Source organism: Gallus gallus, chromosome 7 (genome assembly GCF_016699485.2).
Source record: "Gallus gallus isolate bGalGal1 chromosome 7, bGalGal1.mat.broiler.GRCg7b, whole genome shotgun sequence".
NCBI lineage: Eukaryota > Metazoa > Chordata > Aves > Galliformes > Phasianidae > Gallus > Gallus gallus.
Genome location: NC_052538.1, coordinates 4,460,091 through 4,473,013, shown reverse-complemented (window position 1 = coordinate 4,473,013; position 12,923 = coordinate 4,460,091). Strand labels below are relative to the sequence as shown.

At 43.3% G+C, this 12,923-nt stretch overlaps 1 protein-coding gene across 9 annotated transcripts in view; it reads left to right on the top strand.

Annotated features, from left to right (window-relative positions):
* Positions 1–12,923, top strand: part of FN1 (fibronectin 1) — a 50,187-nt gene that overhangs the window by 17,931 nt on the left and 19,333 nt on the right. For 7 of the 9 annotated variants that reach the window (XM_046943492.1, XM_046943491.1, XM_015289128.4 and 4 more), the window contains exons 15-25: positions 36–212; positions 1,492–1,620; positions 1,733–1,822; positions 2,359–2,553; positions 3,956–4,228; positions 7,256–7,522; positions 8,970–9,064; positions 9,547–9,715; positions 9,975–10,061; positions 10,640–10,831; positions 11,945–12,217. In XM_046943492.1, the coding sequence (XP_046799448.1) occupies positions 36–212; positions 1,492–1,620; positions 1,733–1,822; positions 2,359–2,553; positions 3,956–4,228; positions 7,256–7,522; positions 8,970–9,064; positions 9,547–9,715; positions 9,975–10,061; positions 10,640–10,831; positions 11,945–12,217 (1,947 nt within the window). The remainder of the gene's footprint in view (positions 1–35; positions 213–1,491; positions 1,621–1,732; positions 1,823–2,358; positions 2,554–3,955; positions 4,229–7,255; positions 7,523–8,969; positions 9,065–9,546; positions 9,716–9,974; positions 10,062–10,639; positions 10,832–11,944; positions 12,218–12,923) is intronic. The other 2 variants (XM_015289133.4, XM_015289132.4) reach the window with 1 other exon arrangement.

Sequence of the window (12,923 nt, the reverse complement as noted above, 5' to 3'; positions counted from 1 at the left end):
CAGCGATTAACTAGACCTCTTTCTTCTCTTTACAGGCAACACTGTTTCAGGAGAGACAACTCTTCTTCCTCCCATGGTTGCTACTTCAGAGTCAGTCACTGAAATCACAGCCAGCAGCTTTGTTGTCTCCTGGGTTTCTGCTTCTGACACAGTTTCTGGATTCCGTGTTGAGTATGAACTGAGCGAGGAGGGTGATGAGCCACAGTATCTTGGTGAGACAGTATACGAGTCTATTAGATCCAAGCATCACTAACAATATCACTGTTTTCTGTAACAATCAGTATGGCTGGTGTAAATAGTGAGGATCTTGCTGTCCTTTAGTATGATTCAGTTAAGGTGTGACAGTGGAGGACTAGCACAGGTTACAGACTCGCCTACTTGACTATCCTTTCTCCATCAATGGCCGTAAGGTCAAGCCTGAGGAAAAGTATAAGAAGAAGGCATGCACATAGCAACACTCCCTTAGAATACTCTTGTGGGATCCTGCAGAGGAAAACTCACTGAGCCAGAGGTGGTAGATTTGTAAAAGCTATGTGTAGATGTATTCTTTTCAGCATTTTTGTATTTATTTATTAATTTATTCTAAACTTACCTAAACTTATTAGCTTCCACAGTATTGTGAAGGCAGGTGAGGAGAGAACCAAATCTTTGAGCTTATCACCTGGCTAACTTCCTTGTTTTTCTTTTTGTTCATGCATCAAAACTGAAAGCAGTCTTTCCCAAATCCCCTCTTGGCTACTCATGATCTCATGGATGTCTGTCCCAGACCTCTCTGTTGTTTAATTTGGATCAGATCTTACTAGGCTTTGATAATGTGATAACTTAGCTAAGCCAGGAAGCTTGTTAAAAGCACTGGACTTAGACCCAGGAAGTGGATTCTTTTTTACTCCATCTGATAGGGAGCCTCTCTCACCATATGTAACTTCGTCTTAATCTCTTCTTCTTAATTTCCTGTCTTAACAATCATAATAGCAATATCTCACAAGGATTTGATGTTACAATAGCTATTAGGACATGTGCATGTGGTAGAAGAGCAACATGAGAAAAAGAAGAGTACTCCTCTGACCTAGTAATTCTCCCTTGCCTGCTGTCCTCTGGACTCACAGGCTTGGACACATGAGCTTACACTAGGGCTGCCAGTGCCATCACCACCTTTCTTGTCTGCACACTCCAGCTGCCCAGACAGCTGAATTATGTTGTGAAGCGGTTCCTGAGCATATCTATCTACAGATAGAGGCCTTCAGGCAAGTGGAAGCACTTCCCAGTTTCCCATCAGATTGCTCTTCACTGATCTCCATCTGATTACATCTGATCTCCAGATGCAGTCTCCCATCAGATTCCCTGCTATGAGCTGAGGCCACAATGCAGAGCATTTTTTTTTCTGCAGGAAGACTGATTCAGCCCGGATCTGAACAGAATTCTCTGTGTCATTTGGTAAGAAAGCAACAAGGCAGAAGTTCTAAGGCAGTTTTTATTTCCTACCTCTTTTAGATCTTCCAAGCACAGCCACTTCTGTCAACATCCCTGACTTGCTTCCTGGTCGCAAGTATATCGTTAATGTCTATCAGATCTCTGAAGAAGGCGAGCAGAATCTTATCCTGTCTACTTCACAGACGACAGGTATGTGTGGGTGGGTGTAGCTGCACTTTGGAAGCTGTTTTTGTTTGCTCTGGACATTTGATAACGTTGCATCCTTACACTTGCTACACTCCTGTGTTGTTCTTTTAAACAGCTCCTGATGCACCTCCTGAGCACAGCGTGGAAAGCGTCGATGACACATCAATTGTCATTAGCTGGAGCAGACCCCAGGCTCCAATCACAGGTATGTCTAATTGGAGTGCTCCTGTTTCACAGTGCTGATAGAATCTGAAATCTAAGTAGAAAGGAAAATGAAGTATAACTCCAAAACAATGGGTTAGTGCCTTCTGCCCAGGCTCAGAGGCCAGCTGGAAGGCACACAGAAAATTTAGCTTTTGTATTGAAGCAATTCAGGGATGTAAAATCATTCCTCCTGCATTCATGTTGGGGAAAAAACCTCAAGCCCCATGAGTTGTACCTTCTGTGTACCTGACATCCAGACCATGCCATAACAACTGTGAACAATATGGACCCTAAGTCCACATGTCAAGAGTTACAAATTTTGATACAGGTCAGATGATGTGGTGTGGGTCATTATGAACATAATCTGTAGGTGGGACTCAGCAAAAGCAAGCCACAGGTGCTACAGAAGTTCAGGACTGGCTTTGTGATATCCTCAGTAAAGACATTTGTTTAGTTCTCTTTTCTATCATTTCTTGTGCTGGCTTACTGATTGCACCTGATGACTATATGTATACCTCTTCTTTTTCTTTTTTTTAGGCTACAGAATTGTCTACACACCCTCTGTGGAAGGCAGCAGCACAGAGCTCAACCTGCCTGATACTGCTACCTCTGTAACACTCAGTGACCTGATGCCAGGTGTTCAGTACAACATCAGCATCTATGCAGTGGAGGAACATCAGGAGAGTACTCCTGTCTTCATCCAGCAGGAAACCACAGGCGTCCCACGCACAGGTAGTGGCCAGAAGACCAGTCAGTACCTAACCCAAATGGTAGTGCAAGCTCTCATTACTCAAACTGAATGAGCGTTGCCACTCAGTCCCTATGTGGACTTTTAATTTTGCTTTTGTTGTGCTGGCTTTTTAATTGCAAATGTCAGACACTGAAGTTCTATGGTAAAGTCATACTTACGAACTGACACAGTCAAACCACTACTTTGCATTACTAGTGTTACAGTTCAAGATCAAGCTGGGGGCAGGTCAAAAGGTTAGTCTTGCATTGTGTCTACGGAAAAGAGAGATCACTTTTTCCTAAGTTGTCTTATGGGGATTCTGCTGAGAGATCTTAGGAGCCTGGTAAATCATTTTGCCTCAGTACTTGGCCTACAGATGTTTAAGGTTATGTACTCAGACACAACAAAACGGATCTAAATAGTTCACCTGACTTCTCCATCTCCTTTCCCAGTCCTCACTGTTATTTTCCATCGCAGCCTGTGGAGATTGCTTAGCATTGGTTGATGTGCCAAAATAACACCGTACAATCTAAAATTGAGGGAGCCACATTAGAAAATAAAACAGTGGTTTCAGAGTTCTTTAACTATCAGTTGGGTTGAATAGCCAAACCAAAAGAAAAGGCAGTGGAAAAAATTGGGATCTGATGTGGTAACAGTGGAATGTGATGGTCCTGCAAGTTGCAAGCATATGTGTTGGCAAATGGGAGCTTACCAGGAAGGAACTCAGCTCATTGACTTTATGGTTTGGCATCTGTATCTTCTTAAAATGTGTGTTGGTTAACTTTAGGGCAGTATCACTCCTAATCTAAAGGAACTTAATTTGAACATAGGAATTCAAGGGTGCAGTGCTGTTGGCCAGCGCAGAGGGAACTGGATTTTGTCTTTGACTACAGTAAAGCCAGATCAGCCCCTGTACTTGTTTAATTATAAAAGATAGATTTATAAGTTAAGTGTAGACATTCAGAACATGCTCTGAATTTTCAGATCTCTTCCTAATTTTTAAAGGAGGATCTTGTGTCCAACCTCTGGAGTTGGTCTGTTGTTGTTGCTGTTGTTAGTTCCTTATTCTTCCAGGTTCTGGTTCTGCATATATTCGACATTCTAGCACATTATCTTTGGTTTTTAGTTCTTTTGATGACAGCAAGATACTTTCCGTGACTGAAGACATTAAGTAGTTAAAGCTATGAGATGACATTCTGAATTGTAGTCTGCTTGAATGTTGTCTGGGAACGTGTGTATATATGTTCAAAATAAGGTTACCATGACATCTTTTTGGTTTGGTAAATATTCTTGGGCTATCCATCGTTCAGTCAAAATTCACTTCTTTTCCCATGTGACCCCCATAGTTCCTTCTACCATTTGCTAAGGACTGCCTCTAACACTGTTCTGCCTCTTTCTTTTCAGATGAAGTTCCTTCTCCCAAAGACCTGCAGTTTGTGGAGGTTTCTGACGTCAAGGTCACCATCATGTGGACCCCACCCCAGAGCCAAGTGTCTGGCTATCGGGTGGAAGCAATCCCTGTCAATCGCCCTGGCCAGCACGGCCAGAGATTGCCCATTACTAGAAGCTCTTTTGCTGAAGTTGTTGACCTGCTCCCAGGAACGACCTATCTCTTTAAGATCTTTGCCGTGAGCCATGGCAGGGAGAGCAAACCTTTGACTGGAGAGCAAACCACCAGTAAGTACCTTTCCTTTGTGCTTTCCTCAACCTTTTGAGGTGCTTACACCTCTGTCGCTTAGAGAAATACATAAACAGAGCACTTGAATTGGAACAGTTGTAGCCCAGGAGGTATCCCTTAACTAGGATGACAGGGCAGGGAATTCATTCAGTCAAACAATGATCTTTTCAGCAGATTTATCCTCCTTCAGGGCTTTCCAATGGGAGTTTAACTCTCATGGAACTTTAAAACAATTTTGTATGGCTGGAATTCAACTTTTTTATTACTGGCTGAGAATTGATGGGCCCTGCAGTTCTTTTACTGTGCAGATCACAGCCCGTGATTTTTTTGGAGAATACCTTAGGGCAGATTTCAGCATGACATAGGAGCCTTGCTGAGACTGCTCTGAAAAATCCCTCTCTCCTTTCTGACAGCTGCATACCTATTTGGCTCCACTGTCTTTGGAGGGAATTCTTTGTACACATGTGAGGGCAGGCCATGTAATTGAAAGGACTGCATCTTAGCTTTGTCAGGTCAGGTCTGGCCTTCCACAGCCTGTCTCAGCACCCCAGAAATTTCACTGTCATCCCAGTGAAACCTAGCAAACTGGCTTATAAGGATCTCAACAGGCAGCTCAGACAGAACCTGGTTTATTTGAAAAGATTCTGTTTACTGGACAGTATAAGGGGTGACCAGGTGATTGTGCTGTTCTGCAGCTGAGTCACGTTATTCCAAGGGTCAGAATTGAGCTATGCACGTTGGCTGCTGTTCTGACACTTTTTGGTAAATGAGAGCAGCTTTTGAGAATCCAGCCTGACTCCTATAAAGATGAGAAGAAAAGGAAATGAAGTTATCTGAGTATAGTCATACTTTGGGGGAAATATTATTTACTTACATTCATAAAGTTAGGAACCATAAAGTACCTCTCCCTCTTACCATCTCCCTTGGCTATGCAGGGAGAGTAGAATCCTTTTGTTTGTCATTTGATGTAGGTATGTGACTGTAGTGTCGCACAGATGCTGGGAACAACCTTTCTCCTCCTTAAAACAAGTCTTTCAAAAGCAAGGATACAGCTTAGGAGTCCGAGCTCTCTTGTAAGCATGTAGAATCATAGAACCACCAAGACTGGAAAAGACCTCCAAAATCATCCAGTCCAACAGTTCATCTCCCACCAGTATTTCCCACTAACCCTCAGTACAACATCTAAACATTGTAGAACAAGAAGAGCTCAGTTCCCATTTAGATCTGTGAACTTTTTGTTGTTCTCAGAAGCCTTGGCCAGGTGTAGAGCCTCTGTTAGAGGTGTACATTAGAGCATAGACATGAGATTCAGACAGCACAGGGCTAGTAACACGTCTGGAATCCTTTTCCATAGGCCATGATCATCCACATAACTGTTTTGCCTAAACCACATTTCAGAAAGTATTCGTGTAAATTGCATCCTGTAATCGCAAGTCCTGGGAAACAGAAATCATTGGGAGTTCCCAAGGAAAACCCTGCAGCAAAAGTTTCTTCCCACGGTGTAAATGTGATTCTCTTCTTGGCCTCCTGGTAAAGAGCAGTGTTCAAACAAACTTCAAGTGCGTGTGTGGCTTTTTATCTTCCCCTTTTTACTTTAATATGGGGAGAGGAAGAGATAGAAGCCTAACAAAGCTGGCAAATTGAACTGTGCAGGAAGAAACTGAGTGTAGATGACAAATGGATGAAGATACAAGCCCTATCAGATGGGATAGAACACAGGTCTAGATACCAAGAAGAGGTAAGTCTGAATCTCCACCTATTGGTTGGAGATGAGTCTAGGGAGGGTCACAGTCATTCTTTCTCCATTTGAAATATTTTCCCCATCTTTGGTAGTGGTGGAAGAAGGGAGTCCTGGCTTCCTTTTCCATCCCTCTTCAAGAAAAAGGGGGGGGGGGGGGGGAAGCAAGCAAGCAGGTAGAGAAACAAAAAGGCAAAAATCCTTTTTCACTGAATCAACAGGAAGATGGTGAAAACATTAATTTAATTTTATCACAAAGACATTGTTTACTTGAGGGCCAGTGGGGCGGAAGCTTCTGCCATCAAAAAAAGAGCAGTGGTCTCAGTTTCAACATGGGACTGAGAAAAGTGGGGAAGCTTGCTGCATAGCTCCCCATAACTCTTTGCCACATTGCCTGCTGTGTGTGTGTGTGAATTGCTGAAGTATGATTCCTCCTCTGAGTCTCATTCTGTCCCAAGAGCTGCTTAGCCCAAGGTAAGGACATCTTTGCCACTCACTGGGGACTCCCGTGCAGTGCTTAAGAAACTATGGCACTTGAAGCTTGTTTATGTAGTTCTCTGGGTTAGCAGTCTCAGCAGCTTCCCAGAGGTAGTGATAAAATAGGGGAGGAAGCCTGATAAGAGCCATTGCACAAGCCCCATGGGAGCGATGAGCATGCTTAAAATTGTTGTGTGGTCAGTTCCAGAGCATGATTAGTTTTAACGAGATCTAGGAACTGGTTTTCTCCAGAAAGTTGCTGACTTGATTATTTTGTCATTAAAATGACAAGGCAGGGTTGCTGCTTAGTTTTGGGAAGGGCTTTTAAGCAGGGAATAGGTCTGGGCAAAGATTTGAGAGCATAAATCTTTTTGAACCAAAAAAAGAGCTCACGTTAGGTTTCTGTGCTAATGCTGGTGTTTCTAAACTGAGCTGGTTTTTAAAAAATGCTCAGCATTCATGAGAAACTATTGAAATTCCTGAGAGCTGCTGGGTTCATCTGTCTCGCCTCAGCTGTGAGCCTGACTTCCCCCTGTGGGAGGGCATGAATGGCAGCAGCCCAAATCAGGGCAGCCAGGAGCAGGATAGGTGCAGATTACTGGATGGCATCGAGGCATGGATATAGTTGTCAGTTCTACTTCCAGCTCCCTCCTTCTCTCTTCCTTGCTGCTGACACATGCCCTAAGCAAGAATTACAGGCTCAACAGCTTCACTTTACAACCATGCTTTAACGGAAGGTGGTGAATGTGCTTTGGGAAGAAGTAGGGGTTAAGCTGGAAAACTGATGCATGTTGTGCTTTTTCCTCCCCAGAGCTCGATGCCCCCACCAACCTGAGGTTCATCAATACCACAGAGCACTCTGTGCTGGTGCTGTGGACACGGCCCCGTGCTATCATCTCAGGATACCGACTGACTGCAGGTCCCACGAGAGGAGGTCAGCCACGGACATACAATGTGGGCCCTTCTGCTACTAAGTACCTCCTCAGGAACCTGCAGCCTGGCACTGAGTACACAGTGTACCTCGTGGCAGTTAAAGAAGACTTGCAAAGTGCCAGAGAGACTGGAGTCTTCACAACGTGTAAGTATAACGGGCGCATATTCCTCTTCACTGATGCCCTGGCCCTTCTTCAAAACTGAAGCCTTGTGCTGGAAGTGGCTGTTGTGAATTGGTTTACAGAAGAACCCTTTTGAAGTAGCATTCCAGCAGAACTGCTTGGGAAGTATTCCTTGTTCTTCTCACTGAACTATTTGGCAGTAAGAGAGTTATTTGCATCAATAAGCTTCCAGTAAAACTTACTCCAGCACAAATAGATGCTTACTATTGGTACCTCAGTTAACTAAATGACAAAGGAACTTAATTTTAGGTGCTCTTTCCAGTTGTTTGGTTTTGGCATGGCTAATCAAGGAAAGCAAAGAGATCCCTTAAAATGGGTAAGGAATAATTAGTCTGTGATTTGTATATAGCTGAAGGTAGTAATTTCTCAGGCCCAGCAATACTGTCTAAGGCAGTTCAAGGGCAGTTACATAACTAACATAACATAAAGACAACATAGAGACTGCATGCTGTTGATATATAGATATTTCATTGCAGTCACTTACACTTGTGCTGCTTGCATGGAAGAAATACTCAGCAAGTGTTGGATGTTGAGGCAGTTCTGTAGAACCCACATGTGCTTCTAGAATGAACAAGTAGATTTACTTTTAAATAATGAAGAAGTAGTCATACAAACTAACAAAATTCAGTCATCCTACCCCAGAACCACATCCTCTTTTCAAAAGGGAGTGTGGTTTCTTTTATAACAATGTGAAGTTAAAACAAGGGTTTAAACTTATCACCACAGCAATACTGTTGACCTTGGCAGTGTGCTTTTTGCTGACAGACAGCTTTATCTATAAATATTTCTCAATTACATTGTCTGTCTTAGATGAACACTGCCTTTGAGTCCTAGCTAATGTGAATGAAACCATTCCAGTTTGAGACCACAGATGAATAAACCAAGTCTCTTCATTATTAATGAGATCAATTCAAATTAAACTCAGTGGAGTTATTTAGACCGATTCTGAGATGGGCAAAACTTTGGCTTCTGTGTGATGCTCCTGACAGATATCAACGAGACCACAGAGTCCTCTAATCGGTTTTGAGCTCCGTTTTACTCCGCCAACTTCAAAAGGGTTGAAGGTGTTGGTTGGGGATGAGAAGGTCCTTGCTGGGACAGCTGGATGACAGACAAGGGTGGAGTGTTGTGCTGATCGAACGACGTATGGTGGCTGAAGGAAAAAAAACCTGCTTTCTGAAGAACACTTCAGATATCATGCCAAAAACAGTATTCTCTAAGTTGGGGTTGGATGGACAGAGGACTTAAGAGAGGTCATCTCTCAGATCCCTCCCAAACCACTGGCTTTTCCAAAGTAATGCAGTTCAGCATCTTACTACATAGATCTTGCTATCTGGACTGCCATAGGTTAGGTTTTCTAACTATTCATCACTGCAGCAGCTAGATTTCATCTCTTAATTCTCTTCACAGATCAGCCTGTTGGCTCTGTTCCTCCTTTTAACACAGAAGTGACTGAGACTTCTATTGTCATCACCTGGACACCTGCCCCAAGGATTGGTTTCAAGGTAGGAGAAACCAAAGAGCCGTGTTCCTTTTCCTCTTTCTTCATTATGATTGGGAGGACCAATTATGGCTGATACTTATGGACTACAGTGAAGATAGCAAAAAAGGAATAGATGCAAAAAACATGCTATTTGCAGGGGGCAGGTATAAATCATTGAGGCCAATACAAGTGTGTTCTCTAGGTTTCAGGTCAAGTTCAGCAGTGGGACATGTTATTTCCAGGTCTCACAGTCTGTTAGGGCTGTTTCTCCACAGTCTGTGTGCTGGTGGGTCCATGAAGGCCTATACAGCTCAGGTTTGCACACTTAGGGTACAAAGCAACTCAGCTTGAGCTCTGGGTGTCTAAAACAAGTTACAGGATTAATGATTGGTGTGGAGCATACAGACCCATGATACTCACGTTGGATGACAAGACAAAATTATGGTAATTCCATGGGATAGGAGTACTTGAGACTGAAAAGAAAACTTTGCTGCTTCTTTGCAGCTTGGTGTGCGCCCAAGCCAAGGTGGAGAGGCTCCCCGTGAGGTCATCTCTGATTCTGGCAGCATTGTGATATCTGGTCTGACCCCTGGTGTGGAGTATACCTACAGCCTCACAGTCCTGATGGACGGCCAGGAGAGAGAGACCCCAATCATCAGGAGAGTGACTACACGTAAGACACATTTGCTTTTCTGCAGCTATTTCTTCTTCCACTTGCTTCTTCTGCACTCCTCAGATGAATGTCTGTCTTCTGGAAGTCTCTTGTGGGTTTTTTGATGCACAGGAGTTTGTAGCACTAGCTTACAGCATCACAACTTCAGAAGTTTTAGCTAGTTCTGAAGAATGAGAATGGAATCTGGGAAGAGGGGATGCTGAGGGAGCTAGCATGATTCTCAAAGCCAGAAATGACTCATTTATCTGAATGCTTACAGCACTGTCTCCACCAACCAACCTGCGCCTCGAGCCCAATCCTGATACTGGGATCCTGATAGTCTCCTGGGATAGAAGCACAACTCCAGGTAACTGTATGACTTCATGCTGATCTTGAAACCCTCTGTTGTACCAGGATGGTAACAGTTATTCTATAGTGCTTTGCATTTCACTAAGGAGACGTTGATGGAAGGCTTGATAAGGAGTCATTTAGGGGAAAAAAAAAATTGGATTATATTCAAAGATATAATTCACAGTTAAGTATAGGTTGCCATAGGATTTTTCATGACTTGCATTCTATACAAATGCTATTTTGGAGTATAAATACATATAAATATTTCAGCTGTTTCAGGGATTTGAAGGATTTGGTCAAATATCTGGACTGGTGTGAAAACAGGAAAGCAAACTAGACCTAAAAAAATACTTCTGACAGTGAAGAATGAGTTCATGTCGCTGAGAATATGCATGGGATTTCTGAAAGCGTTCAAGATGAATTCTTTTCCCACAGAAGCTGATGGGAGCTGTGCAGTTGTTTTCCATAAAATAAGGGTTGAAAGGCTTTTGAGAACTCCGCTCTCAGATGTATCTCTTCTTGATGTGTCATGAGATTTTCAGCTTGGGAAGGTCTCAGAGGGAGCTGAAATAATGCTGGATATCTGTATTTCAGGCATCAGTGGCTACCGAGTGACCACTGCTCCTACAAATGGACAGCAGGGTTCTACCTTGGAGGAAGTAGTAGGTGCAGATCAGACCTCTTGCACCTTTGAAAACCTAAACCCTGGTGTGGAGTACAATGTCAGTGTTTACGCAGTCAAAGATGACCAGGAGAGCATCCCCATCTCCAAAACCATCACGCAAGGTAATGAAAGCATTTTTAGCCAGTCAGAGTGAAATTGAGCCAGAGAGCTCTGCACTGTGGGACTCCCAACTAGAATCATGGCATAGGGCAGTAGAAGAAATTCAGTGCCCACCTCCCCAGATGGTTTCATTCCATTTTTGTTTGTGAGGGCTCTGTTTGTGTGTTTTTGTTCCTGTTCAGCCCTGCAATGATGCCAGCTGCTGTGTTTGCTTGCTCTTATAATACTGCTTTAAAATGTCTGTTCTTCACTGAAGTACTGTATGCAATCTGGAAGTGAACTAATACTGCAATACTGCATAATTAAAGCAGTGATGGCTTTAGCCCTTTGCCATCTTCTGGTGCAAGAAAGAGCTAAGAATGTACGTCTCTGGCTTTCAGCACACTTTAAAGGTGATATGGTACATATATTCTGTGCAGATTAATGAGGATTTTACAGAAAATTGGCTTTTTTGGCATCTATTCTGTAAAATAAGGTGTTTTTTTTCCCCAGCAGAACGTTAAAATAGAACATAACCACTGTTGTGGCGTAGGCCAATTTAGTCCCTTCACATGGGTTGATACTTTTATCATTGAGATCATAAAAACTAGACTTAACATTTGGACGAGACAAAAAACTTAGGTCAACTACTAATATTTCAGAGGAGCTTGTTTTGCTTATACTTCAGTAGACTTTATTCTTTTGTTTTTACCTGGAAAAAAAAAAAAAAGAATATGTTTTATGTTTCAATTTTATTCAGAAAAGAACGGTTCTTTATCTCATCATTGTTCAAAGTAAACTCAATGCAAGTTAAGTGCCCGGCCTGTTGCAGGCCTTTTTGGAAATAGTTTGTCTGAAGTGCATTGTCCTGGTGGATCTGGGTCCAGGTTTCAGCTTCTGTCTGCTCCGAGGGGCAGCTGAAGACTGCGTGGAAGGGTACAATATAAAAAGCAAAAAATACCCTATCCCCAAAATGCTACTTCTCCACCCAGACCCCAAGAGAAATTTTTCATATCACCACAATTGCTTCTACGTTTCTGTCGATGTTAATAGTGATGAACACTGCTTTTTTCTCCCTTGTCTTTCTTTTGCCTCTGTGTGTCTTTGCCCTTCCTGTTTGCTCTTTAACTCATTAGAGGTGCCCCAACTCACTGACCTAAGCTTTGTTGACATAACTGACTCAAGCATCGGCCTGAGGTGGACCCCGTTAAATGCCTCCACCATTATTGGGTACCGCATCACAGTAGTTGCGGCAGGAGAAAGTGTCCCTATTTTTGAAGATTTTGTGGACTCCTCAGTAGGATACTACACAGTGACAGGCTTGGAGCCGGGCATTGATTACGACATCAGTGTAATCACACTCATTAATGGCGGAGAGAGCGCCCCTACCACTCTGACACAGCAAACGGGTGAATTTTGATCATTTCTGTGTTCTGTGACACGGACGGTGTTTCATGCTGTCACTAGCTGTCGGGACCATGGGGCTTTGTCCAAAGAGGGATCGAACCGCACACTGAGGGAAAGGCAAAAGGCAAGCAGACCCAGCTCACTCCTTTCTCTAAGTGGCTGCTGGGATGGATGTGCGCTGATCAGCTTTCTGATTTGAATGGCTGCAGACTTGCCAGGCTCAGTCACGTTCTGCTGTTCAGATTTCTGGCACCCAGTTGGAGCTGAGAATGTGAAAGGCAAGATATATATTCACTGGACTTCTAAGCTGCACTTCCCCAAAATAAAAGTGCCAAAGTGTGAAGCAGTTCAGCAGGCACCCTCCAGTTTATCCCTGGCCTTGGTAGCTATTTGAGCTTCCAGCAGCCTGTTTCAGTGGCGGCCCCACTCTTTCCACAATGCCCTAAAAGGATGCAGGTGAAACACCACTCCCTGAGTACATGCCATTGACAGCCATGTCACACCGTCAGGGGTCTCTGTAGTGCATGGGCAGAAGGCGAGCTGGAAACTGGTTCTTGCATGAAATCCTATTGTGTTGGAAAATCCTGAGGCTGTAAATCCTTCAACACAAGTAGAAGTAGAGTTGTAAGAAATTAGTGGTATACCCTTTTCTCTCCTATGTGTGCATGTATGAATTCTAGATGAGATGACTTTTCCATCTGTAAGCTG